Source organism: Pelmatolapia mariae, linkage group LG22 (genome assembly GCF_036321145.2).
Source record: "Pelmatolapia mariae isolate MD_Pm_ZW linkage group LG22, Pm_UMD_F_2, whole genome shotgun sequence".
Classification (NCBI taxonomy): Eukaryota; Metazoa; Chordata; class Actinopteri; order Cichliformes; family Cichlidae; genus Pelmatolapia; species Pelmatolapia mariae.
In genome coordinates, this window is record NC_086245.2 from 10,852,804 (window position 1) to 10,880,722 (window position 27,919).

Here is a 27,919-nt window from a genome sequence, read left to right on the forward strand (position 1 = left end):
AGGCGTAGCCCGCTTTCTTCTTCTGTGGTCCATCCATCAGCGCAGCGTCGTTTAATTACTTTAGCAGCCTCCGCTCACAGATCCCAGCTGAGCCTGAGTCCCAGCAGAGGCTGAGCAGGGTGATGTGAAATCTTGACTATTCACTGAGGAGCTTCAATCCCATCCTTCAGCCTCCTTCCCCCTCCTCCTGGGACCAAACAAGACTCTCCTACGTCCCCGAAAACAAGGTCAAACATATTTCAGGAAGAGTCATGGGAAAAGTTCAAACAAATAACAGCACACATGGCCCTTTTATTTTCATCTGGAGTTGATCTTGTGATCTGATGCAGCAAGTCAACAAAATGATGATCAAAAGCAGGAAGTGATAGGAACATTTATCATTGGATGACAGCTAAAATTTCTCAGTTTATGGAGAAAAATCAGAGGCGTGGAGAGACAAGTGCAGTCAGATTTTCACATTACTGCCTCTTAAGGCGGACTTCACATGTTTATTTTGTCTTTTTGCGTTTGTATTTTTAAGTTTTGGAGTTTTTAAATTGGACCATTATCTTTTCAATGTCAAAACTGAAAATCTCTAGTTAAAGGGGTTTCAGTGAGCTAGAAAACCTTGCAGTAAATAATCAGCTTGGTGAGGAGGTCTTGTGTTTGCTTCCCCTGCCATGAACACCAGCTTGGCATAGCATTCATATAAACACAATCAAAGCAGATGAGCTCAGAAGCTCAGAACTGTAAATATTTATCCAAATTATGTAAGTAATAGTAAGGGAAAGTCTTCCTGGGACGACCCTCGTGAACCTTTCTTTGGGAAATGGGTGGAGTTTTTCAAAAAGAAAATTATTCTGTGATTGTTTTGTGCTTTTTTAAGAAATGGGTTGCCATGACATTTTAGGATGACGTAATGGTTTTCATTAAGTATGAAGACAAATCTTTATTTTCCTTGTAACATGGAAACTAATAGAATAATACTGCTTTGTTTGTGCAGATGTGAATAATAACTTGCTCCCACAGCAAGTCATGTGCCTCCATCTCACCCCACCCTGGCATCTTCCTCTGTCACCACCAACCCTCTGCATGTCCTCTGTCACTATATCCATGTACCTTCTCTGTGGTCTTCTTCTTTTCCTCCTGCCCTGCAGATCCATATTCAGCATCCTTTATCCAATGAAAATGTCATCATCTTCAGCTCTGCCACCACCACCTCCTCTAAAACAGCTGCACTGAGACCCTTTAGAGGAGGTGGTGTCAGTGTGGTTCAAAATAAACTCCAGAACGGTTCATTTACGGTCTGACCCAGCAACCAGCTGCATGTCAGAGCTAAATGCCTTCCCATAGATAGGTATGCTTTATATTCTGGGAATGCAGTAGAGTACCACAGACGTGCAGAATACACAAACTGTAACAACGGACCCTAAAATGAATAAAATTGCCCGGAAAAGTACAAATATTACTATCATTTTTCCCTGTTATCCACTAGCCAATTCAGATCAGAATAAAACAGCTGGAGGCATGAGGACGCCCTTCAGTTTCTACAGTCTAAGGCTATCTGTGTATTCATGCAGATGACTCCACCAATTACAATCCACTGTTTATTTGATGACATCTTATTGCATGTACAGCAGTAAAACTTTTTTATAAGCTGAAAAGAAAAGGTGTTAACATAGTGAGAGACTGACTGCTTAAAAAAGAATCAGTAAAAAAGTAGGAACAATTTTGCCAAGCACAGGACATTAATTTAGATGTTTACATAGATCTTTTGCATATTTTATCAATTCTTTAATGTGAAAAACAGAAACATTTAGAAAAAACAGTAACAGTAACAGTAAGTAATACACGAGACTTTCTGCATCTAAACATACATGTCCGTGTGCTAAGAGCTGGTTTCAGTCGTAAAAACTGAGCTTTGGTTCAGCTTTAGGCTGAGTGATCGTTGAAACTGCATGTGCAAAGCTGAGGGTTAGAAGTTTTCTTCTGTTGGCGGCTGCAGACTTTGATATTTTGCCGTGGCCTTGCAGGGTCAGTCTTCGTTGTTGCAGTCTGTGCACAGAATCAGGTCTCGGTCTGGGAAAAAGCCAGAGCCCACCAGCGACACGGAGCAACGCGAGCACTTGAAACACGGCTGGTGCCACTGCCGCTCCTGAAAAGAAACGTACTTCCCATCTCCAAACCCTGCAAAGACAAACACGCAGCACATAAGCAACTAATGAAAGGATTTTTTTCTTTCATTCGGGGTGGAAAGCAGGCTTTCATAACAGCCTCGTAAAACTGCGGAAATAACGTTCGTGAATTCGTGATAACATCAGCAGCTGGCAGTAACAAGGAAAGCACTGCCAGCTCTGTGTGCCCTCAAGTATTGCAGCTAATAGCTGCGGTCAAGAGCATTTAATTGAAATCCTCATTTATCTCTGGCATCTTAGTTAATGATGGAAAAAGATAAAGTTCATAATGAGTCTTCTTGTACTTGTTTTGCGCCGTTGTTTTGTTTCCACCATGTGTAGATCTTTTGTTTGTTTGTTTTTTTAGCTTTGTGGTTCTCTCTAAAATTATTTTTAAATGTTTGTTTTGAGAAAATGAAAACGCTTCAGTCAGTAGCTTGTTTTCAGATTGCTTGTGTACATTATCCATAACCAAGGTTAAATTAAGAGGCAAGCTCCTGAGCTGAAAAATTAAGCTGAGGCCAAAAAAACATGCAGTTCCCCTGGTGGCCACTTGGGGCTGACTCCTAAAGTGAGTCAGTCCTCACAGACTCCCCTTACAAAATGCCAAGAGACCAGTCAGTGACCTCCCCTAGCAACCACAACAACCTAGCGACCTTTCATCTTCAACTTTTAATTTGAAGGTGGAAAGTCTCCATTTCCATTTTAGTTTGAAAGTATCTGCAGACAAGTCAGCATCTACCATGCAAGCTACTGGTGAGGGCAGCAATCTGCTTTTTTTTTTCCCATCACTCTCTTTTCATTGATTTAACCTAGCAACCAACCACTCACAAAAAGGTTGGGAAATATATATTTTCCCTAACAACCCGAGGTTACTAGGGGTCGCTAACGAGCCTTTAGGTCAATGTGAGGCCTTTTGAATACAGCTTCATTTACTAATGTAAATCTGGTCACTCCTGGTTCCATAAAAACAAAAACAAATTAGTAGCAGCTAAAGATGCTAATGTAGAAGCTTCAAAATACCACATCTCAAACCAGTGGGTGACGTCACAACAGCTTTGCTACATCTTTTAAATACAGTCTATGAGTTGACTCATACTGCAGAGAACTAGCACCTAAATCTGCAGCTTTTTAATTAGATTTGCCAAGCTTTATTATAAGTTTCAGTTAATATTTTGCTTTCTGGCCATAATTTTATAGACAACTCAAAGACTCATTAAAAATTTTTGCATCAGAATTTTTTGCATTTTGATCCCAACCAATGTGCTCGGACAGCACAGGAATTCTGGAAACTTTTGGCATCATTGGTGGAGATGGTGTTTGAAGAAATAGGCATTTATGTGTTTAGTATATAGGCATGTTTTTATGGGTTTTTTTGTTCGTTTGTTTTTTACTTTTTAATTATAAAATAACTATTGTGTGGATTATCCTAAAAAAAGCTGTGGTTTGGTGTCCTGAGGCAAACAGACCTTTAAACACAGGATGAAAACACAGACTCCTGCACACATGGAGCAAAGCATGAGCTGGCCTAGCTAAAAACATAATGCTGCAATTAGCTGACAAATATTTCCCTTATGAATTAGTAGTGGCCAAAAGCAGAGCTAAAGGAAATGACTGTTTACATTAATCATGAGAAAACAAAATAAATCAGATGTGTGTGTGATGCTCTTTAGTGTTTGCTAACTGTCTGGACACTTTTCTTTATTTCCTCTTTATATACAGTTCCAGTGGTGGAAGCTTAAAGACGGTCAAAGTTTCAAATAATGAGATCAGGCCTGGAGGCCATCTGGCAACCTCTTGTTGCTAGAGGAAAAATGAATGTGCCAAGTACTCGCTGAGTGTGATGCAAGCTTTTCACCTTCACATTAACCGGTGTGATTTACAAGTGAAACCAATTCATGTCAGAAGGTGCAGCTTTTACTAAGAAAATGCTTGCTCCATATTTCCAGTGACCAAAGAAATCACGAAGAGGTTTTTGTTGCAGCATTCTCTTTATGTCCACTTTCACCTGCTAGCAACTTCCTTACTACTCCTTCCTTACAACTACTTGCCAATCACTTTTTTCCATAGTCACCTGTGGCTGAGAGCGGGTTGCTAACCGGTCTTTAGGCCTCAGTGATTATGGCTCAGTTTATGTGAATGTAATAACTGTGAGCCAAACATTCAGGCTTCAGACTGCTCTAAGCACCGAGTTTTGCACAGTTTGTCTACTCTTGGCTCTGTATGATGTCACAGAGAGAGGATGCTACTAATATGGTCATTTTAGGCACACGGGTTACACACTGGATGAAAGGGAGAGGAGTTAAAAAGTTTTTGCTAGACAGAGGCCAAAAGGCCTCAGCATAGGATAAATGAGGACTACTTTAGAAGATCAATCATGCAAAGCTACTCCAGTAGAGTCCAAGAATAAACACATGGAGCTCAAAATGAGCATCATAAGAATGCTATGTGATCAAATCTTGGTGGAATTTGCCAAGAAAATCAGTTTCTGAAGATTAAAGTAAATAAAATCATGTTTTTACTGGTGTTTATAGTACAATTTTATCATTTATATCCATCACAAGTGTTTACAGCATGTAGTTTACTCCATAATGGCAGCATTCCCGTTCCAGTGGAGCATCCAGCCTTAGATCAGCATCTCTGCTGAAGGTTCACTCTCCAATCCACAGCTATATCCAATGTGTTTAAATCATTTCTAATGGAAACTGGACTTTTTTTTTCTGCTGCTGTCTGACATTAAAAGCATTCACTGTGAATTAATTTGTTTGAATAGCAGGGAGAATCCACACAGAGGACATAGAGAGGCTCAGAATTTAAGCCCTGAGTCACCAGACCTGCTGAAACCTGTTTGCTAAAGATAACTGTTTAGGCCTTTATTGACAGAAGACCATGAAGACACACGAAACAGAAAAAAGGAGAGGCGCACGGTGTCTCCGACCTGAAAGAAATGAAACCAGGAGCACTGCATGCATATCGTTTCGCAAGTCCACAACTCGTTGTGTAAGCTCTGGGGGAATGCACTTATTACTAACCTGTGATGGCTGTGTTGCAGCCGGCGCACTTTTTAGCATACATGTTACTGAAACACTTGACGCAGTACGGACTCTCCCCCTGCGAGGTGAAGGGTTGGCCAGCTAGCGGCGTTTTGCAGCCCGTGCACACAAAGCACTCTTTATGCCACACCTCGTCCTTGTAGGTCACCCCTCCTTTAGTCAGAGCCTGAGAGACACAAACTGGGTCAGTAAGACATGTAACACATTAAGATCCTGCTTCTAAAGCTCCTGATCCTGGCACACATTTGGCACATAGCTCAGGACATTTTCTGTGGACTTTGTTTTTCAGTGGGTTTATGGTTTTTTTAAGATTAAATACAGGTGGAATGTCAACAATACATCTCAGTTTTTCCACATTCAGGCCGTTTAATGTTATTACACAGAAATGCTTCTGCAGTAAATTAACGAAACCCATCAGCGTGCCTCACTGGGTGCTGTTGTATTATGGCACGTCAGAGGTAATGTCTTTGTCGGTAAATGGGCTGTAAAATTTGGCGTAATTAAGACCTCTGATTGGGAACAAATGAGTCTGGACCACCACTTAAGAACAGATCAAGATGTGATTCCTTCTTAACTTCCAACTCTCTGACGCAAAATACAATAAAAAGTCCAAAAGTTTTGGCTTCCTTCTTTTTATACTCTGCAAAATCGTCCAGTGGCCGGGTTTGGACTCTTTGCCAGACTGATTGTGGCCCTCAGGCCACACAGTTGTGAGAAACTGTATGGCCTGGAGAAACATTTAGAGAAAATCCAAAATAAATCAAACTTGTGTACCGATTCTTGTTTTTTAAAGTCATTAAAGCTGTACAATCATTCCATCCTGGAAAAAGATCAGTTCAAAGAAATAATTCAAAAGCCCAAAATTACCATGATATTCATGCCCACGATGGGTGGATGCAAACCACTGACTTCACTGTAAACAATCTAGCTTGACAGGCTAGATTTAGATTAGCTGTATTGTGTACACATATGTGCATTTATCTGTTCAATTCATTCTAAGTGAACTTGTTTAACAAACTTGTTCACACTACATACATTTTTCAGGAAAAGCAATAACTTCTTTGAGCTGTCATGGTTGCGTCATGTGTTGCTGACAACGTATTTTTGAGTTATGACTTTCTAGTTTTGTTTATTTGAATATTTTCTTATGTTCCCTTGTTTGCATGCATGCATTCTGTCTATAAGCACGATAGCACAAAAAGCTTTGAATGAATTCTCATAAAGCTTTGTAGAGGTGTAGAGTGGGGTCCTGTTAACAATCCATTAAAATCTGACAGACATCCACTGAGGTCTTCAAATCAACTTAATGATTTATTGGTCAACAAAAACCTCATAATGTTAAAACTGTGATTCTTACAAGTGTGCTGTGTAATGTCAAAATGTAGAAAGTACTGTATAAAGATTTAAAATATCATATATTTGACCTCTGACCTCTCCTTCACGGTCAATAGGTTGATCTGCTGTACAGTGCTATAGACAATCTTTTAATTATTAAAAATATGCTTCTTACTTTCCCATTTTCTTAGTTCCTGGTTATAGTTTTTGTTTGCTTCATGTATTTTTCCTTTTCAGTCTCATTCTCTGTTTTAGAGTTTAGTTTCATCCTAATTTGTCAGTTCCCCTGCATTAGGTTCATTTGTGTCTGTGTTTCCGTTATCACGTTTCACTTCCTGCTTTATTTTGATGGTCGTTTGTTTGTTTCCTTGTGTTACTTTTACCTGTCTTCATCTTGTTTCTGCAAACACCTACACTTGTGTTAGTTGTCCCAGCTGTCTCCACCTCCCACATTACCGTGTGTGATTAAGTAGCTTCAGGCTGCCTGTGTACACTTGTTGTGTTGTACTGTGTGCTTTCTGCTGCTCGCATTCTGCTGTTTAGCATTTTGGACTCTGTGTGCTTTCCCTTATGTTGTTTATTTTGTATGATACACCTTCTTTGGGTTCATTCCACATAACTTTTTGACATCAGTGGTAGATTATACATTTTAGGAGTTTAAATTGTCAGGAAGAGAGAAAAAAACCCTGTCATTTTGGGCTCTGTAGTGATATATTTTGGTGTATTCTGTTTTAACAAAAAGATCATTTCTGCACCTTTTTGCAGTGGCTGCACTGAGGAGCAAACCTGCCCTCGTAGCAGGGCACGCAGTAGTAGTTGTTTTTGTCTGGGATGAAGGCCTCTGTACCGATGGGCTTCTCACAGGCGTGACACGCAAAACAGTCCTCGTGCCACGTGGCGCCGTCGTACTCCAACATCCTCGATCCTGTAAGAGAAAAAAACAAATCAGCGCCGAAAGCAGAAACCTTTTGATCGTTTGTTGTTGTTTTTCCATGTGTAAGTCTTGGCTCCTCTTTGATCTCTGCTGTAAATACAAGCTGGAATGAAATCTGATAACATTCATACGAAGTCTGTGAAACCCAAAAGTGGTGATTCGGTGTGACGGCTGAACCTCTTTTGGCACTGGTAAATTGCTGCAGCTCCAGTGCATCAAAACAGCATGACAAGCAGTAACGTAGATGCTGCGTACATGTCTCCACGGCCTTCTAGCACAGTTTTAACCATTTTGTAAGCGCCCTTTAGTTCAGAATCACTCACCACTGAGGTTTAGAGAAGCTGGGAGCCAGTCATGTATATGCTTATGAAACTGGACATCAGATCCTTTAATCACTGAGCTTGTTTTACAACTTTTGGGACCTGAAAGGCAGCCCAAAAGCATGATGGTGTTTTGAACATGAACTTGGCTGCACATGTAAGAAATGGGGTAAAAGGGCAGGCACACCAGTCTGATCAGAAACTAAAGAAGAGAACTGGTGTAACATCCACAATCCACAAGCCCATGTAATTTTCAGTCATCTGACCCCGATACTTTGCGTGTTTTCGTCACAGCGGCAGGAACTCTGCTGGGAGGATTTCAGCAGAGCGAGGAAACAATCACGCTGTCACATCTAAGCTGTCACACCCCCTGATAACTACTGCAAAGAGAGGGTGTGAACTTTCCGGTATCGGCTCTGAAAGGCAGTGAATGTTCGAGTTTGAGCGATTTGTTGCAGAGGAGGCGGCTTATGAACATGGTTCAGTGGAAAGAAAAAAAAAGTGATAAAGCCGGTCTACATTGTCTCTACCTGGCATGACTGTCTTGTCGCAGGCCACACACTTGGAGGAAAATTCATTGCTGTAACAGTCGCTGCACACCAGAGCGTCATCCTGGCTGGTGAAGGGCTCGTCTGCCAGAGAGCGGTCGCAGCGGAAGCAGCGAAAGCAGTGCTCGTGGTAATGTCTGTTCTCATAGAAGAGCTCCTGAGGGAAGACGAGAGATGTGAAGCTTCAGATTAAAGCGTGTCATTGGTTAAAGAAGCTCGGGGTAATGAAAATAAAATACAGTTTTGTTCTCTTCTGTTTTGTTCTTGTGGCACACACACATCTGCTGGTTATCTGCTTAAAAAGGCACACAATAAGAAGCTAAAATGAAACCTAATAAAGATGATGAACTGGGTTTAAACCTGCTCTTCGCCTCACCCTATGGTAGCTAGAATAGGCTGAGTTGGATAAACAGAAGTGGGTGGATGGATGAACATTTCTACTTAAAACATGATGGTGAAAAGTTCAAATAAATGGATACCAAAAAAAGAGTTTCAGTGATCATTTCTTATGCATGATATGGCCCTTAGCTTTCTGCAGAAAGCTTGACTTGCTTGTTGAACTGCACACAATAAACAATATGAATTCTTCCAAAGGGAAAATTGTTGCTTTTATTGTGGCAAGAAATGCATCTGGGGCATGAAATGAGCTTCCACTTTAATTTCCTGGTACATGGATGTCCCAAAAGCTCAAATTAGGTGCTGTGAGAAACATGTCTGCAGCGTTTTTACCTTTATTGGATTACAGGGACCTGCTCTTTATGAATGAACATGGCCAGTACCTATAGAGGCTGGACATTGTTTACCATGTTGCTTTATCTTTTATTACTGGCTGTAAAAATCATGAACATCCCTGTTCTCTCTTTCCTATTGGTTGGTTTTTGCATTTAAATCTCTGCTTGGGTTGTTTCCTGCTTATTTGTGTGCCTGTAAGTGTAAAAACCACATCCAGTACTACCTACAGTCTTGCAATATGTTATAAATGTTTGTCTGCAGAGTCAGAACAGAATTAGGAAAAAAGACTTTTAAATATTCCGCTTTTTCTCCCAAGAATATTCTACAGGAGCTGGAACTGTGAGAACTGGTCTCAACGAGGGAGTTTGAGCCCATTTTCAAGGAGTGAGAAAACACTTCTCTTCATTAACCTCCTAGGACCTCCCGTCCACATATGTGGACATCACATTTTGCGTTATTTAGACCAAAATACTCAATTTTGCTCTACATGGGCCTGATATCCACTTACGAGGACATTATACTGCTACTGTTCTATCAGTTTTTTAAATGAATATCCTCATTTGTGGCTCTCATTTTTCTTAAAAACAAAAATAAGGTATTAAAAAATTCTGGAAATTCTTTGTTTTTACATTCATTGGGCCCCAATATGCCCAAATATCCAAGAGAAATTAAAAATGCATGTCGTGGAAGAGTTCGAGTCTTAGGAGGTTAATGTAACTGCTTTTGATCTTGCTCTTGTTACTGCACGCAATACTTCATATAATACTGTAAATGTGTTATATTGTGTTATATTTACTGTCCAGCCCTGTTGGTCAGGTCTGTATTGAAAAAGAGATTTTTCAACTTGCAGAGATTCTTAACAACAGTGAGGTACGTGTGGACATGGGTGGATGATTCTTAAAAATGTTACTTGATCTCGATCACAACTTTACGTCATGGGCCAGATGCATCCCACTTTGATCCTGAATGGGAAAGACCAACAAAACTCCCCTTTTATCAGAGTACAGAAGTTTTATTTATACATTTAATCCTTGATATTTGTCAATACAGTGGAACCCCGACTTACGAAATTAATTCGTTCCAGAGGGTCTTTCGTAAGTCAAAATTTTCGTAAGTCGAATCACCTTTTTCCATCGCCTTTTGAGTGAGGCGATGCTGGCTGAAGACAAAGTTCTTGGTGGAGGAGGAGGTGGCGGAGGTTGCAGAAAGCATACGTATGCATGCATACATATGTACGTGTACATGTATGCATGCATGGAATTTAATTATTTTTATTTTCTATTTTATCTATTTCGTTACGCGGGCATTTTGCTGTACCACGGGCAGAAATATTGCCGTTAAGTGCCTTCGTAACTTGAATTTTTCGTTAAATGGGGTCTTCGTAAGCCAGGGTTCCACTGTATAAGGAAAAGAAGTTCAATTTTAACATTACATCTAAGTTTTTCTACACCATAACAAAATGCTGTGGTAGTTATGGAAAAAAATCTGTCACTCTGACTCTTAAATTGTAAGAAATAAATGTGTAAAATTACAGAAAAAGTGCATCTACGTAAACAATGGACAGTGTGCCGTGGATACACAGTGTATCCTGTGTATGCAGTGTACAAAAGACTAATTTCTATTGTAACTAGTGAATCTATTTTAATCTCTTATCTAATTTGTAACATGAATGATGATGTTGAAGATATTTATCAGTAAAGGCAAAGCTGTAAAACTTATGAAAATACAGTTAAAAGTCTCAAATTTGCTCTTTTCTTCACGTTTTCCACACCTGTGAAGTGAGGCCCGATTGTAGCCTTTGCCGAGCCGATTCTGGTCCACAGGCCTTACGTTTGACACCTCTGCATTATGTTATCATTGCATGCACATTTGATTAAATGCTGAGGAGTAATTATTCTTTTAAACTGTGGATGGACAGATGCCTCACTATAGCCAAGAGAGCTCAAAACATACTTTTATGAAGGTATGAGTCATTTTGTCTTGGTTACAACTATTTGTACTAAACTATTTACCGTTTAATGCAAGTGACACAGTGTATTTCTGCACTCTTTTTTAGATGTAAGTGTGCAGCAGCAGCTAAGTTGAAAATGATTGTACTTCTTGAGCCTCTGTGGACACACAGTAGTCCCGCTTCACTGTTTTATTTAAAAGCAGGGAACTAAAACAATGTAGGCTACAAGTTTAGGCTTGATTTGTTTTTGTTTCTTATAAAAAGACAAGAGATCATGTGCCCACAGCACCCCGCTGTCTCCAAACAGAGGAGTTAACAGAGGCGTTCCCCCTTTCTTCATCATTATTTTCTTAAAAATCAGAATAACTCACTTTGTATTTTCTCCCCGTAACAGCTGCTTGTGTTACAGTTCACATGCAGTTCACGCGAGCTCTGTGATAAATGGCTCCATTGAACGGTGGGTGAAAAACGTATTTTTGAGGCATGGGGTTTCACAGCGGGGAACGGGGATGGAGCGGGATGAGCGATGCGTGCTGTTACGTGTTGTGCAGCCAAAGCAAGCAGGACTATAATTTACTGCGCTCCCTCACAGGGAGTCCATAACTCACAGGACACTGGTGGCCTGGTGGCGTCTGTGGGTGTTTCCTTCAGGACAGTGTTTTTAATTTTCACTCAGCTAAGGCTTTTGGACAACTTAAAGGGGATTACTGACAATTTGGTGGTCTGTAACTAGAGTTATGTTTTCCAGGCACAGCAGCTGGAAAAATTATAGTAAGGGACTCCGACATGCAAAATTTTATTGGACGAAGAAACATTTGCTTAAGTAAAAGCGGCAACACTACAGTGTAACAAGTACTTTTACTGGATAGTATGACAGTTTTTTCACATATATAAATTGTTTTATTTACGTACTTATTCAAGTTTTATGTGCATCTTAATTACGACAGAGCAGATTGAAAATAGTAGATCAAATGCTTGATTTATTAGAGCAACATTACATCGTTATAGTTTACCATCTAGACTCCATCACTTCCCACAAATCTGATGCACAGTAAACTGAGGAGTTATGACCCCTCCACCACCCAAACGTCTGCCTGTCGGCTCCAGGGAGATGTTTGCTTATCATTTCCCACAAGTATGTTACACTGTAAATTGGGGAGTGATGAGTGATGGAGCCTAGGGGTGGATGGTGGGGGTGGTGAGGGGGTTGAAACAGCAGGGAGTGATGGAGGGATAGACCAAACTGGGAGCATACAGAGCAGGTTGAGTTGCTTTTCTTAACTTATGATGTGAATCTCTTGTTCACATCCCCATGGTGCTCTATTGGATTGAGATCTGGTGAACTCTGGTAAATTCATTTTCATGTTCATGAAATCGGTTTCAGGTGATTTGAACTTCAGGAAGCAACCATCAGATGGAATGGGCATTGGCCTTTAAATCACAGCCTACCTGAAGTAGTGTAACAGGGAAAAATATCCCTAACAAAAGAAAATATCCCTAACAAAAGCTCAGCTAGAAACATAGTTGTTACTGGATGTAACTTCGGTTCTATGAGTATGTGCATAGACCCTGAAACTCTGTGCAATTTCAGCAGACTTATAAATTCTTTCCAGTCCACACCACGTGACATGGATCCAATAAAGTTTGGACAAAGATGCAAAACTATAACTCCTGTTTCTTTTTTCTTCAGATAGCCTTCCTCCAGGACTCCAAGAAACTGTGATGGGAGTTTAACAGACTAAATAACCAATCCATTTAGTTACCTGCAGCTCTGCCTTTTAAAATACTCTCATATTTTCCATTTAAAAGCCTAATGCTCCAGGCAGTATAAAAGTCCTTCTAAATTATGTCTGATGGTAACTTGCAGTTAAAATAACAGTACAAGGTTGAGCAGATATACTTAAATCTTTCAACAGTGTATAATGCGAGCTCACCTTTGCATTGTGTCCAATTATTTCTTTGCATTCCTGGCAGGTGTTGGCGTACAGGCGGTCGTAGCAGGGGATGCAGTGGGGGTTGTCCTCCGCCAGGATGTACTTGCGTCCGTACAAGGACTCGTTGCAGTTTTTACAGTCGAACCGATCACTCATGATGATGCCTCTTCCTTAAGCTGACCTCCTGCAAAAAAATAAAACAAAAAACAGATGATTCACAGAAGCAGTTTAGGATTCAATATCAGCAAGAATGCAGCACAGGAAGGAGGAGGAGAAGTGAGATTAGGAAGCCACAGAGAGAAAGCAGGAAGAAGGTTTTCATTTTTTATATACAGTGAGGAAATAAAGGCCAACAGGAGAGAGCTAATCTACTGAAAAATATTAGACTGCAGTCTGAGGTTAAACATTACTCAGGAACCTCTCCATGCTTCAGCTGCTATAAGCACAGAATGGGCTGAATAAGCACACAGTTAATGTTGATATACTGTAACTCACTGCCGTAATGATATACAAGCTTCTCCCGTTTCATCATTACTCACAGAGAGTAAAAGCTCATTCCCAACTCGCTCCTGCATGAAACTCCCTGTGGCGTTTTTGGTGTTGACAAAAGAGGGACTAAACAATGTTAATTGTTGGGAGTCGAACTGACACGACATTCTCAGTTTCAAAGGCTCTCAAGCACTTTTTTTTAAAATCTGCGTTTGAACTGCATGTCAAGGGCCACACAGCTCATTTGTCCGGTCTGTTTCTTCTGTCAACAGCTTCCTCGTGAACACTGTTTTTCTGCAGACTTGGACGTGCGACGTTTATCGCAAGAAACTAGGAAAATACACACAAGGCAGAAAAGTGACAAGCAACTGGCAAACTGCAGGGCTCTAGCTTTGGCTCTTTAGTGAACCATGAAAACTGTGGCGTTTGCAGCACTCCTGCAATAAATCTGATCTTTTTACAGGGTTATTGAATATAGAAGCTTTAATCATCATTGGAAAATGTGACACATCTCATGTTAAAAATATACCTGGCACTTCTATAAATCAGCAAGAACTTTAGTATATTTAATAAAGTCGTGCAAAACTTTGCATTCATCCTGAATATTCCTCAGTTGCAAGCCTTTGAAGAGGTTGAAATTTTGCAGTTTTTAGTTTGTGTTACATTTGAGCCCTCCTAACTTCATAAGCACAGGAGCCGCATGAAGTTTTCAAAGTTTCCAAAGGTAAATTTGAGGGTCTGTAACATGATAAATGCTCACAGTATGAAGGTAAGGTCCTGCCTGGCTTTATCTAATAAACCAACATTGTTGTAATTTTGAAAAAAACTGACTTATTTGGAGGGCTCAGTTCAGGGATTTTTGTTCAGATTAGATGGATTTTGTGTGGAATGAGCCTCTAAGTTCAACTCCAACTTTAAAGCCGTACTCAGCCTGCTTTCTGAGCTCTGCATCAGTCCCTAAATGATGAACTTACATTCACCGTTTGCTGAATCTACAAATGACTAGAGTGGCAGGTCGTGGAAGAACAGGTGGAAATAAGGCCAGGCACACAGACATCCCGCCGTCATTACTGAGCACACAGAGAGGCATTAGGAGGGCATGTGACCCTTATTTTCTGCAGCAGCAAAAGGAAATGAGTGAGGAAATGAAGTGCGGGAGGCTTAAATATCCTCCTGAAAACATTTAAGACAGGACAGACGTGGGCTTGAAAAGATATATGCGGTGTGAATGAGGATCACAGATAAGAAAAGGTCTCCAGTTTGGGGATATGGTCGTGTTCAGGATCACTGCACGTAAAAAAAAAAAGCACTTAAAGAGGCCTAACCTATTTTGGGCGAAGAGTGGCTTTGACATGTTTCTGTAAAGTCGGAAAGGTTCAACACAGTGCAGCTAAGAGACTTTCAAATCTCCCCGAGGGATCAAGGAATGAGCCAAGCCCCCCTCTTCCTCTCTTCATCATCGGACGTAACGATGAGAAGACCCAGAGCTCACGCGAACTAAAGAAGGCCGCTCGCAAGTGTTTTTAGTGTTCGGCTGGCATGAACTAAGTGTTGTTCTGAAGCTTTTTGCTTCACGCTCTGTAACCTCCAAGTATTTGCATCTGGTCTGTTAAGGAGTGATGGTGGAAGTGCAGTTTACATTCCTCGTGTCCAGCGCTATCAAACATTTTGTTTCAAATAACCAGTGATGCAGTAATTTCAGATAAACATGAAAAGAATAAACACTGTCTGTTCTCGGTCATGGACGGCAAAGATGCCAGAAGCAGAAACTCCCGCTCCTCCAGGACATTTTCTCCAGGAGGGGAACGTGGGGGACCCCCTCCCTCCTCGCAGATAACAGCGCCGCTTCCTCTTAAAGGCCACCAAGCCGGGTCAACAAAACATGGAGGAAAAGCAAACTGATAAAAAAAACCATTACATCCCAATGTCTGGCTTCTGTCACATTTCTGTCTGGATGGAGAAATCAGCTCAACTTCCCTCCTAAAGCGTCTAAAGAGGTTTTAGTTTCTATTCTCGTCCGTGCGTGTCTGCGCTGAATGCACCGATAGAACAATAGCTTTCCTTCCGGACATAGTCTCCACATTTTAGATCTTCATGTTTCTCTTCCTGGACCACAACATCTGTGAACACATTTGTAGCCTCCAGCTGTTGTCTTTCATCAAATTCTCCTGTAGGCTTCCAGTCGGGAATTCTAATGGGACCGGTGTTCAAATGCATCACTGCAGAAAACAAGATTTTATGGCTCCTGTAGGACAGTCGACTCTCTAGCTGTATTGTCATCTATACAATAGAAAACAGGGTGAGACAGGCTGTGAATGCACGTGGGACCAGCAGGATTAGTTCAGCTTAGTGGGAGCATGTGCAAATAAAGTTTAGAACATGCCTAAAGCTAACCTGTTAGGGCATATCTCCTTACTAAGAGAAATGTCAAACACCATCAAACGTGGATTAAACAAGCTATAAACACAGAATGAGACAAACATGTTTTGCCTTGCTTCCATTTCACAATATTTAAAGCCTCACTCACACAGGCTTAGAGAAGTCCAGCAACTGCTAAGTGACTCAAATTCACATTTTCATGCATTACGTGGTCGGTGTGGAACTACTCATCTTTTCCTAGCAACTGGTGGTTGCCAGGGCATCACAACTGGTCTCTTTAGTGAATGTATTATCTTTCTGTTCCAGATCCACACACAAACATGAGAGTGGCACAGAATAATTTGGAGTGACTGTGAGACCGGACACAAAAGCCCACAGTGAAGCCTCAACCTGAATGTTTTCACCATCACCATCGCCGCCTTGGTATCATTGCCAGATGTGATGAGCCAGAGGCAGACCTGACTGCAAACTCACAAAGTGTTGTTAGTCACATCGTTAGCCACCCCTTTCTGACTCTAATGATGACAAGATATAAAATTAATTTTGCAATGTGTCCTGAAACTAGAAACTGAGCCTGTAAAGTCATTATGAAGGTGTTCACTGAGGTCACAGATCAAAGGGGCAGCGGGTGTAGACTTCTAGAGAAATGCAAGATTTTTAGCAACTAGAGGAGATGCTCATCATCATGGCTGCGTACACGTTTATGTGTCCAGAAAAGAAGCAAAAACCAGTGAAATAAAAACAGCAGATAATGGGGGAAAAAAAGATGGCTGGTACCATCGTCCCAGCAAAAACAAGGCAAAATGAAGAAGATTATAACTGCAAGCCAAGACTGAATGAAATCCTTCAGTGTTTGAGTGCATTTTGCATCAGGCATAAACGCCAAGCAGCACTAACAAGTTTAATTCAGTGCTTTGAGATTTGGACTTCTATCATTTTAGTCCATTCATCCATCCATTTTTTCCCACTTACCCAATTCAAAGTGGGATGGAGCCCATCCCAGTGGTCATAAGGCAAGAGGTTGCCACTCTAGAGATAGAGAAGCATTCACACTCACATTCAGACCTGCAGCCAATTTAGAATTAACCTGCGTGTCTTGGTTTCCATGGCAGGAAGCTGGAGTACCCGGAGAGAACCGATCTAAACACCACACAGAAAGGCTCCAGCCTGGACCAGCCTGGTGGTCAGCTCTGAGGCACCAGAGCTGACCACCATACCAAGTGACCAAATTACTAGCCTAGTGCAAATAAGTGTATATTAAGTACACTTTATATGTCATATATAAATAGAATGGGAAGCCAAGAAAAGAAAAGTAAACCCACAAAGAAAAGCCTGGAGGGTTTTTTTCTGTGTAACTTTTGATTTCTTAAGGGGAAGATTTTGATTTACACAGATAACATTTTCCATGCCTGAAGGAGAGCCCGTGAACTGGAATGCTGCCTTCACAAGGCTTTTTTAAAAGGGATTCAACGTCATCAAACTGAAGCTGTGGGCGTGCAGACCTTTCCTTTCTTTTGTGAACTGCAGAGACTTTTCTCTTGCCTTTGCACAGATATACACATACTTTATCTTTCTTTTTTCTTTTTTTTTTTACCTCGTTTACTGAACACAAAATTGACACAAAATGACAAATTAACTATATAAAATGAAAGCAGGTAGATATCTCATAAGGAGTGATGCCAAACAATGCTGTTTTTTAACCATTTTGAATGAGGTGTGAGACAAGATTCCTCCGAACGCCTCCAGAAACGTCATGCTTATGTAGCAATAACCAATCTGACAAGAATGACTTTATCTGCATACCATCCAGACAGGCTGACACACTCAGCTGTCTGAAACACCGACTGACTTCGCAGTAATTGTATTGTTTAAGAGGTAATCACTTTACAGGTGTCCTCTGCAACCGTACCTGGGAATTCATGTCACGCTGTTCTCTTCATGACACATTAAACCAAACAGTCATCCATCCTGTCTGAGTACTCTAACTCTCACTCAAGTAGCACATCTGCTTAAACCATTTAAACCCACAATTCACTTCGGTGATTGCACATGTTGAATTTTTCGCTCATACGCCGTCTGCCCTGGAGAGAGATTTACCGGGCTCGCGGCTCGCGGCGCTTTGCAGTGGCTTCCAAATGGCAAGTGTCTCCCAGGATCAGCCTCCTGTCTAATGTCCCTTCATGGCTTGCTTCTGTCGTTTTACTCCTCAGCAATGTGACGGTTTCTTGCGACAGGAGCCAGGAAATCTGCTCCTCTGGTTGTTAGTGTTTACTTTCCCTACGGAGGAATTTAGACTTATGTCTGGGGTTCTCAAACCAGATTATTCCATGATGAAAACCACTGTCACATGCAATAAAATCAAGCAAAGCATATATGAGGAAAGTGTTAAATCTGTCACAGGCACAAAAATATTAAGTCATGCCGTATAAAAGAGACTCAGAGCCTTTTTTGGGTATTTTTCCCCTCAGCCACCTGAATCTCACCGGCACACCCTCCAGTGTGTCTAAAAAAGGATGTTTTTAATGTGTTTTATTTTAACTTACAGTCGCTGCTTTCTCCACATTTGAAAACAGAGCCTCTTTCAACAGTTCAAACTGGTAAGCAGCTAAGAAAACAGGCAATTTTTTTTTAAATTAGTGGCTCCAGAGATGGTGATGTTGGTCAAGAAACTGTTCCAGACTGAAATGCGCCTAAAATTTTTAACCTTTTAACAGCCAACAGTTTGCCAGCGTTTAGGTTCTGTTTAAGTCGCACATTAAACAAGCACAGTTTCAGAAACTGGAAAAATATTTCCCTTCAAATCAAGGCTCATACATAAGCCTCTTTAGGCTGTGGTCCTTAAAAAAAGCTAAAGAGTATAACCTGGGTGCCTGTGAGTGTCTGACTTTTCCTCTAGCACCAAAATAATGTTGACCTTTGAGTTTGGTTTAACATTAGGGTGACAGTGTTTGTCTGCTGGTCAATTCAACAAACTGGCCCTGCCATGGTCCCTGTTATATTTGTGTATCTTTTCTTTCCTATCTGAGTTATAATGTTTAGTGTTAGGCTGTACTCACACTCGACTGCCTCACCCAGCTGCACTGCAACAACCCAAAAACACTTCCGCTCAACGCAGCATCTTAACATTGAAAAGTCGTTTTGCTGAATATAAAAGATTATGCTATGATGCTTTTATGCATGCTGTCACTTGATTGGATAAGTGGGGACAAACTTTTTAGAGGCAGCCAGAGTTGAGGAAGAGTTGGAGCGATCATGCTACATCCTGTACTGTGCCCAAGTCCAGCTGAACAATGCTCAGGTCCAGTTATTGAAGCAGGCAATGGAGTGGTAAATGGTAAATGGGCTGGTAATCTTACATAGCGCTCAAAAGCTACAAGCCTCATTCACTCAGTCACACACACACATTAATGCGAGCCTTTTTTCTATCCCTAAGCATTTTGTCTGTCAGTCGCAGACACACTCACACTCCGATGGATGCACTGGAGGAACTTGGGGTTCAGTGTCTTGTCTAAGGGTACGTTGACATGCAGACTGTAGTAGCCAGGGAATACATCTACCAACCTTCCAATTCGTGGACGATTCGCTGTACCTCCTGAGCCACAGCCATCCTAACGGAAGAGTTTATTTAACCATATTTAGATTTTAGAGGTTAAACACGCTCCGGTAGCCCAAGTGTGAGTACACTTGTACTCTTTATGACTCTGTGTTATTTACTTATTTACTTTTGGCTACTTCCTTTTAGTTTTCTCATGGGTCTTGCTTCATTTTTACTTCCTGCTTTTCTCTCTTTCCCGCCTTTGTGATCTCCTACCCCACATTCATCAGTTTCACAAGTGGTTTAATTGTGAACACTTGTGTCTCAACAGCAACTAACCATGTGAATATAGAGTATATAGTCCTGTCTCATACTCCTAAATAAAGTTCACTAAATATATCAGGTTTGCCTTCTCTTCCTCTTATAACCTTAACAATACAATAGCCTCTTTCTTCTGTACAGTAACACCCTTTAAAAATCCACAGACTATGAGAGTGTGTGACAAAGTTGGTTTTCAATTACCTCACCCCACTTCAGTGTTTATTCCCCCCCGAAATGGATTAGGGTGCTTTAACTGCCTGCAAAGCTCCAAACAGTCCTCATATTGTGCGACTGCTGCATTACACAACCTGGATTTGTCTGAGGTGAATGAGAATATTGACAGCACCCACAGTAGAGCCCTGCAGCATGGAAACAAAGCGACACCCTTTTGGTTTCAACTATAGCCCGATACAAAATAAAATAAAAAAGAACAAGGCCGGTCTGTCAAGGCCGTCAGATGACTTTGCTTCCTTTCATCTCCAGTACAAAGACGCTCAATGTGGCGTGGCTTCCTGCAGATCACATGGTCAATTTCGGCTGCAGGCACACAAATCAACATGAACACACATTGTCGTTTGTGTTGGCTCTGATTAAAGAGCTCATCAGGATGAATTGCTCCTTGCTGCTGTAAACACTGATGTTATTTTGAGACACCGAGCTGGCAGATCGGTTGCAGTATTTTGGTTACTTGCACATGAAAAAAAAGAAGAAGAAGAAGGGGAAAAAGCAGCAGTTTCAGTTGTAAAATCCTTGAAAGGTCAGATTCAGTATCAGCGATTCAAGGGGATTATAAACAAACTGGTTACGCTTCATTTTGTGTGACTGTGTCTTTAGTAATCGGTTAAACTCCACTAAAATGACATGATCGGTATGGATGATAAATGTCTGTCTTTCTGCAGATTTAATTCCAGCTAAACTCTGAAGAGCTACATTTCCTGTGAGGTAAGCTTTGTCGGGTTCGTTTGATTCAAACCTATGGTTTAATTAGGTATCATTAGATATTAATGCCACCCAGCCTGCGTCATTAAATCCAAAAACACGAGGAAATAAAGTTCTTTTAAAGATGTGTGTAGCTTAGTTTTCAGTCTCCAGCTGGCTGTTTGTTTATCTGTGGAAACAATGTGGGCCGCAGCTGCTACTGTCGACTCAGCTGACAAACATTTCACACTCAAACAATTGAAAGAGTCACTACTGCAAACGTGTTTCACCCTCGGACCTGAAGGACTCGCACACAAAGGAGCGGTCCTGTCCACGTACGCAGGATGGTGCAGGCTCTGGCTGCACTGGTATCCCTCCTCTATATTTCCCACTCTGTCATAGCCCACTCAGTGTTATGCTGCCATTCCCAGTAACATCAAATCATTTGTTCATAAAGATTACTTTACCTGAGTTTGCTTTAATTCTTCAAATTTTAATGACTCTGTTTGTTCTTTGGCTGCCACACGAGTGCTTCCAGGGGAGTGTACTCCTTAAGAAGCGTTTGATACACATACTTATATATATTACATATATTTGTATCGAACCTTTTGTAATTATTTAGCTAAATATTGCATGATTTTAACCAGTTTAACCTTTAAAGTGCTTTATTTTATGAGTACTGTTGATTAAAATGTTACTCAAAAATTACATTAGCCACATTTTCCACTCCCTTCCTTTAAGTTCACGCAAGCAAACTTTAACCACTGACAAGACTCTGGAAATGTTGCTGAACACTGGAAAAATGCAGTTTCAGTTCAATTCATCAGTTTGTTTTTAGCCTCTGCTGGTGTCTCTGGAGATTTTACAGCTGGCCAGACTAAATCAAGGGTTCTCAAAGTTTTTGTGGCCAGGGATCCCTTATAAGGTCCCCCTCAAAAGATTAACACCAATTATGTGTTAGCATCATCGTCTCTGTTGATTGACTCAGAGCTTTACTGCTGCACAGCAAGAAAGCTTTTTTCCACCCTGAGGAGGATTTGACAACAGAATGATGTGATGTGTCACAATTGTGTCAAGCTGTCCAAAATTACTCTTTTACTCCTGTCCAAATGGGTTAACTTTGGCATTTTTGTTTTTACAGAAGCTAAAGGAACGGGAACATGTGATTATTATTTTTTACCTTTTTTTGCATCAGGCCGCTATTAACAAAGTGCCTAAAGATATCATTTAAAACTGCAGAAACACTGGTTCATCCCTTGTGTTAGGTGCCTTTTTCTGTTTGAATAATTCATCTGTCAGGGATGAGCTGTCAGATACAAGGCCTGGGCTTAAAACAGCCAGTGTCTAGAAAAGTGTTAAAGACTTCAGAAAGAAACGTATTTCTCAATAACACTTTCAAAAATACAAGAAAGTATTATTTTTATGACCCAGTGGCTACAGGCTCCAGATCACTGGGGATCCACATGGACTAAATGACTCTGCGATTAAATAACTGTACATTTATGGTGTGGGGAGCACAGTGGTGCAGTGATTAGCACTGCTGCCTCACAGCAAGAAGGACCTGAACTGTACCCTGCCTCCTGCCCTATGGTAGCTAGGATAGGCTCCAGCCTCCCTGTGACCCTGACAAGTTATAAGCAGAAGAGAATGGATGGAGGGATGTTTCAACAGCTCTTGTACCCCAACCCCCAATTCATCCACCACCAAATGCCCACAGACGCCTTCACCAATCCCAGTTACATCAACCCACCTGCGCACCACCTGTTAAAGGCGCAGCTTACATTCCTTTCACATTGCCGCATCATATTGTGGAGGACTTGTAGTCTCACCTGTATCACAACCTGTTCCTGATGTAGTACCTGTGAACTTCTGATATGCAGTACACGGTTAAAAACAATGAATGATGAGTTGGAAGAAAGCTGAGGAATCTTCATCCTGAGAGGAAATGAATGTTTGTACCAAATGTCTTGACAATTAATTGAACAGTTTGTGAGATATTTAACTAAATCCCCAAACTGCCAAACTGACTGTACAGCAGTCAGGAGATCATCAAAGAGACATTATAATTCATCCCTCGGGAAACATCAGTGTCTGTACTGAAACTGCAAACCCCCGAGCTGAGCAGTATGGCCAAAAATCTACTTAAAACATTTAAATATTACACTGAAATAAAGATGAAAGGAAAGAAAGTAGAAAGAAGGATTCAAAACAAAGATTACAATCAAGTGGACCTGTGGAGTCTCTTAAAACTAGGTTTCTTTTGGCAAAGCGGTTGTTTAACTTGGAAAAAGACTGAAAAAAATAAACAGTAAGCTTGTTCTTAAATAGTCTACAGAAGACTATAATCCAACACAAATACACGAGTAAACACTTTCCCATCAGCTGTCAGCGAGCAGAGGACATCGAGTTCAAGTCCTGGGTGTTAATGTAACAACTGTTTTCTGACAGAGTGCCGAAGCTGCTGTCTCTGTTTCATATTTACTGTTTGATTTATTTGTCCCGATGGACTGGCAGCCGGTCCACGGTCTAGCTTTTCCTTGTGCCCTCTGACAGCTGGGATAAGCTCCAGCCACGCCTGCAACTCTGAGATGGATGAGCAGTTAAAAGAAAACGGATTGGATTTATTTGTTCAGGGCTCCATCTTTGTGTTGCGGAGTAAATAATTAGAGACAGATATAGTCAAAAATATTTTTCTGTCTCACAGCCTCAAAGCTAGCTGATTGCAGCATTGATGCATAAGTGCATCTCATACGCATCACTTAACTAAATACAGCCAGGACAGTATAAACTCAGTATACTTTCACTGTTTCCACAGGAATTAAGACGATAAGTAGCAGCCAGTCAGATCTACATCTCAGACTCTGCAGGCCTCAGTTAGCATGTTAAATGTTAAAGTTCATTACAGAACAATTAGAAAAAGACTGAACAAATAGTGAGGCCATCTGTCTGACAGCTGAAGCTTGGCTCATATTTGATCGTCCTACTGCGCAATGATCCTAAGCAGGAACAAAACAGAAAGGCTGAAAATGAAAAGAATTAGGGGGTTACAAAGGTCCAGTCAAAGTCCTGAACCTGATTGAAATGCTGCCACCCTCCTTTCTTCTTTTCACTCTCCCCTCACTGCCCAACAGTTCGCAGCAGACAGCAGCCCCTCTCTGAGCCTGGTTCTGGTAGAAGCTGCTTCCTGTTAAAAGCCAGTTCTTCCTTCTCACTGTCACCAATTCCTTTCTCACAGGTTTTGTGGCTCCTTCTCTGATGTTTTAGCCTCTTTTCCTCATGATATTAACTGCCATGAGGCAACTGTTGTAGTTAACTGACACTGCTAAATACAGTTGAATTGAACTGATTTAATAAGTGGGAAGTTTGCAGTGCTGCTGAATAACAGATTTACATTTTTATCTTCTTTACAATAACCAAAATGGTTTTTGGGTTTTTTTTGTTTGCTCCTGGTCAGGGTTCACTGAACAGTTGTTGTGCTACAAACTGTCCATGTAACAGACTGAGTGTTACTTAAACCTACAGGACATAATGCATTAATTAGAAAGCTTCAGTGATGCTTTTGGACACTAACTAGCCGGACGTGCCCAGGATCCTGCTTATACAGCAGATATACTGTGTAAAGCTTTAATTTTAAACCGGGATAAACACGTTTCTGATGTTCTATCTCCTCAACTGTCATCTTTCCAGCACTTCGGCTAAAACAGCAGCACGATTTAAGTGACTCCTGAAAGCTTATTTTCATAGATTAACTTTGCCTTTAAACATTTGCTCTTTTCTTTGGCTTTCAAATGCCACCAACTGGTCCACCCCTAGGATTGGATCCCCTGGCACAAACAGAGCAATAAACTGGGCACCTGTGTGGTTAAGTGGCAGAAGAATTGCTTTGAATTATACATAAGAGAAATCAAGCAACCACTGACTAAACCAGGGTTGTCAAACATAAGGTCTAGGGACCAGAATCCACCTGTCAAAGTCTCCAATCTGGCCCACTGGACAGCTTTGGAAAGCTTTTCCTACTGATAAAAGCCTCACCTATGGCCATACTGCATCAAAGTAATAGACAAACAATTAAATGACAGTAAAAATCTTTTCTTTTTTTTCATTTTCTACTATCTTCCATAGAAATTATTTATTTTTTAGGTTCAAAATGATTTTTAAAAAAGGCCATTTTCTGTGAATTAACAGATACTTTCTGCTTTATTGTACACAACGGTTTCTTATAATTTAAGCCCAAAAGAGATGTGCTCACAGATTTCTTTCTTTAATACAGCAGCATTGAGACGTCATGTTAAAACTGGACTTCTTTCTCTTCTTCAGCAACTTAACAAAAAAGTTAAAACTCTTTTACATTAACAGCCAAGGGAGCTTCACTGGTCTGGTGAAAGTGGGCTGTATGAGTTTGACACCTCTGTGCTAAACAAATGGGACAACACTGAAAAGATGCCTGATTGTGTCAGGACTCCCCAGATGTCTATTTACACCTACAACCAAGGGGCCACTCTGTCAGTGATGGGGTTGTACACATCGTGAACACTGGTTTGAGCAGTGAGTGAAGCCATAGAAATGGGAGTGAACCAAGGGGGGAGCCTACGAGTGCATCTTTCACCATCTTAGAACACTGCGATTGCGCTCATCCATCCTCCAGTTCTTGGCCATTGATCAGCAAATGTGAAACTGATCTCATCGCTCACTTTGTATGCTATATGTTTGGTGAAGCATGCAGTTAGATGAGACTGAAAAAGTCACATGGATGGGTGAGGAAATGTTCCTCCTGCTGAAAATGCTGCGTCCAGGTGAACCAAATATTTTCCAAATAATTCACGCTTTACTTGGGGTGGCTGTAGCTCAGGCGGTAGAGCAGATCATCCACTGATTGGAAGGATGGTGGTTCGATTCCTGGCTTCCCCCTAGTCTGCATGTCAAATATCCTTGGCCATGTTGCCGATGCATCCATCGGAGTGTGAATGTGTATGAATGTTAGATAGGCACTAACAGATTAGAAAGAGTGCTTGGGTGAATGAGTTAGTTGTATAAAGTGCTTTGAGTGCTCAAATAGAGTAGAAAGGCGCTATATAAGAACCAGACCATTTACTTTTGGCTCTTCTTCACACACTTTCTTGTTTCTATGAATTTATGTATGAACATGTACTTAAATGTGTTTTTTTTTAATGCAGAGATTTGTCCACTTCTTTAATGTATCTATGTGAAACACTTTAAATGTTTTTTATTATTATGACAGTGATAGCTGCCTCCTGGCTTAACCTTGGTATTTTTTTAGGAGAGCTATGCAAGAAGAATTTCCTGAAATTCCAACAAACTCATCCCAGGCTGTACAACAGGACTAGGAAATGGAAAAGACAGGGATGTGTGTGAGACTGACTCACGATGACACTCTGACGGTCTGAACGTGTGGCAGACAGTCGTAAAAGTCATCTCCTCTCTGACAGTTTTCCCTTTATTTTCTAAGTCTGGGGTTTATCTCCACTGAGCTGGAGCCAACCAACCTTCACCCAACACAAGAATTTCAGAGGAATGTGACTGTGGTCAAAACGTGGCAACACTGTGTGGTTCCACCATGAAGGGGGGAAAAAAGAAAAGAAAACAAAAAGGCATTTTTCTTCTTCTGCCCTCTGTTTTCTAAAAAAAGACAAAGGTCAGGAATTCCATTCTGCAGGAAACAAAAACACTTTTCTTCAGGGTGAGAGCGCAATCGGAGATGATTGTTTCAATGAATGTATTAATTTGACCAAATGGATTGGAACATGGGGATGGTGTGCGGTGATGGAAACTATGAGTGCTGGAGGCGGGGTGGGGGGGCAGCTGTTTGCTGAGTCTCCAGAACAAAATCTGTAATCTGATGGAGACATGACATCACTCCAACAGAACAGGACCGAAGGGCCTCGTTAACACGAAACAGACTAGAGTGCAAAACATGTTTGTTTGTGTGGGATTTTATTGGCCAGATATTACTTTGTGTGCCTCCGGCATCTGAGCCAGTTCAGCTCTTGAGGGGGGAAGTGTTTCCTCAAGGGTCTCCTTGTTCTTTTTCTCATAAATCCGACTTCAAAAGCACTTATTCACAGTATCAGTTACTCATTTGGACCATGTTCAGGCTCCCAAACCCCCAAATAGCATCATTATTTCCTCACACTAAAAGAACTTCCTTTGGCTTCAAAGATTTGGTTTATATCGGTCCCACATAACTTTAGAGTCCACTTTCTAATAAGGCACATTTAAAGATAACAGTGCAGCTTTAGAGTACATTGAATTTACACATTTTAATTCAACTAAGCAGTTATTCACTTTTAAACCTAATTACTAGAGTGAGTTATTACAACCTGGCAACCTGCAAGCTTCTCATTTAATTGATCAATTACTAACTATTAGTAAAGCCATGACTGGGTCATAAAGAGAGCCTCCTTAAAGAGTGGAACCTTTCATTTTAAAGCCTCAATCCACGCAGATATTTAACGATGACTAAAACATGTCAGTAACTAGTTTTGCAGCAGGCGAAGACAGGTGTTTGTGCCTCCGCGGATAAAACTAGACCTCACAAAAACTCACCTAAACATTCATTTAATTTCACACAGTAAAGCCACGTAAAGCTGCTCCTTTACCCCCCCACCCCCACCCCATTATGCTGTGAAGCTGTCAGTAAATGTACACGTACCGCTCTCGGCGCACCAGCAGATTCTGGAGATGCTCACAGGAGACTCTACAGCCTCTGCAGGACCTGCAGCCTCAGCCAGCCGCTCTGCTCTGCTCTGCTGAGATGACAGATAGCTAAATCCACCGTGGACTCCAGCGAGCTGAAAGCTGACGGTTTTCAACTGACAGAAGCATCTGCGCCGTCTCTGGTGCGTAAAACCAAAGCCATTCCTCCAAAACACCGCCCCTTGCCCCCACCCACCTCTCTGTCCTTACACTCCCTCTTTATTTCACTTTGCGGGGAGCTGAAAGACGGTAGACTCCATGTGTTTTCTGGACGTAACTGAATATTTTAAATACATGGTAGACTTTAAGGGATCCTCGGGCTAGTGCAGGGGCGTTTCCGGGATTGTTTGGAATGGCAAAAAGCGGGGAAATAAATACTGTGGAGAAAACTGGGCACGATTTTCAGGCTCATGTGCAGCAGCCCCATGTGTCCTCAAACATGTCTACTACACGAAAAGCGATACTGTAAGAATTTCAGGGTTATGCATAAAATAAGTGACGAAACGTGTTTAGACCAATGACTGTAGAAAACAGTCATTGGTTTAGACTTACGTAACAGCTACAGTCCTGTTTAATAAAAAAAAACTTTAACTTTTAATTACA

The 27,919-nt window shown here is 41.2% G+C and overlaps 1 protein-coding gene across 1 annotated transcript; it reads right to left on the bottom strand.

Moving 5' to 3' along the window:
• Nucleotides 1-1,572: 1,572 nt before the first annotated feature.
• On the bottom strand, nt 1,573-27,431 carry fhl3b (four and a half LIM domains 3b). Its single transcript, XM_065470545.1, has 6 exons — nt 27,273-27,431; nt 12,961-13,144; nt 8,326-8,500; nt 7,297-7,466; nt 5,186-5,372; nt 1,573-2,166 (listed from the first exon to the last, which is right to left on the bottom strand). The coding sequence occupies exons 2-6, from the start codon at nt 13,114-13,116 to the stop codon at nt 2,015-2,017; spliced, it is 840 nt and encodes a 279-aa protein (XP_065326617.1). The 5' UTR covers nt 13,117-13,144; nt 27,273-27,431; the 3' UTR covers nt 1,573-2,014.
• Nucleotides 27,432-27,919: the final 488 nt, after the last annotated feature.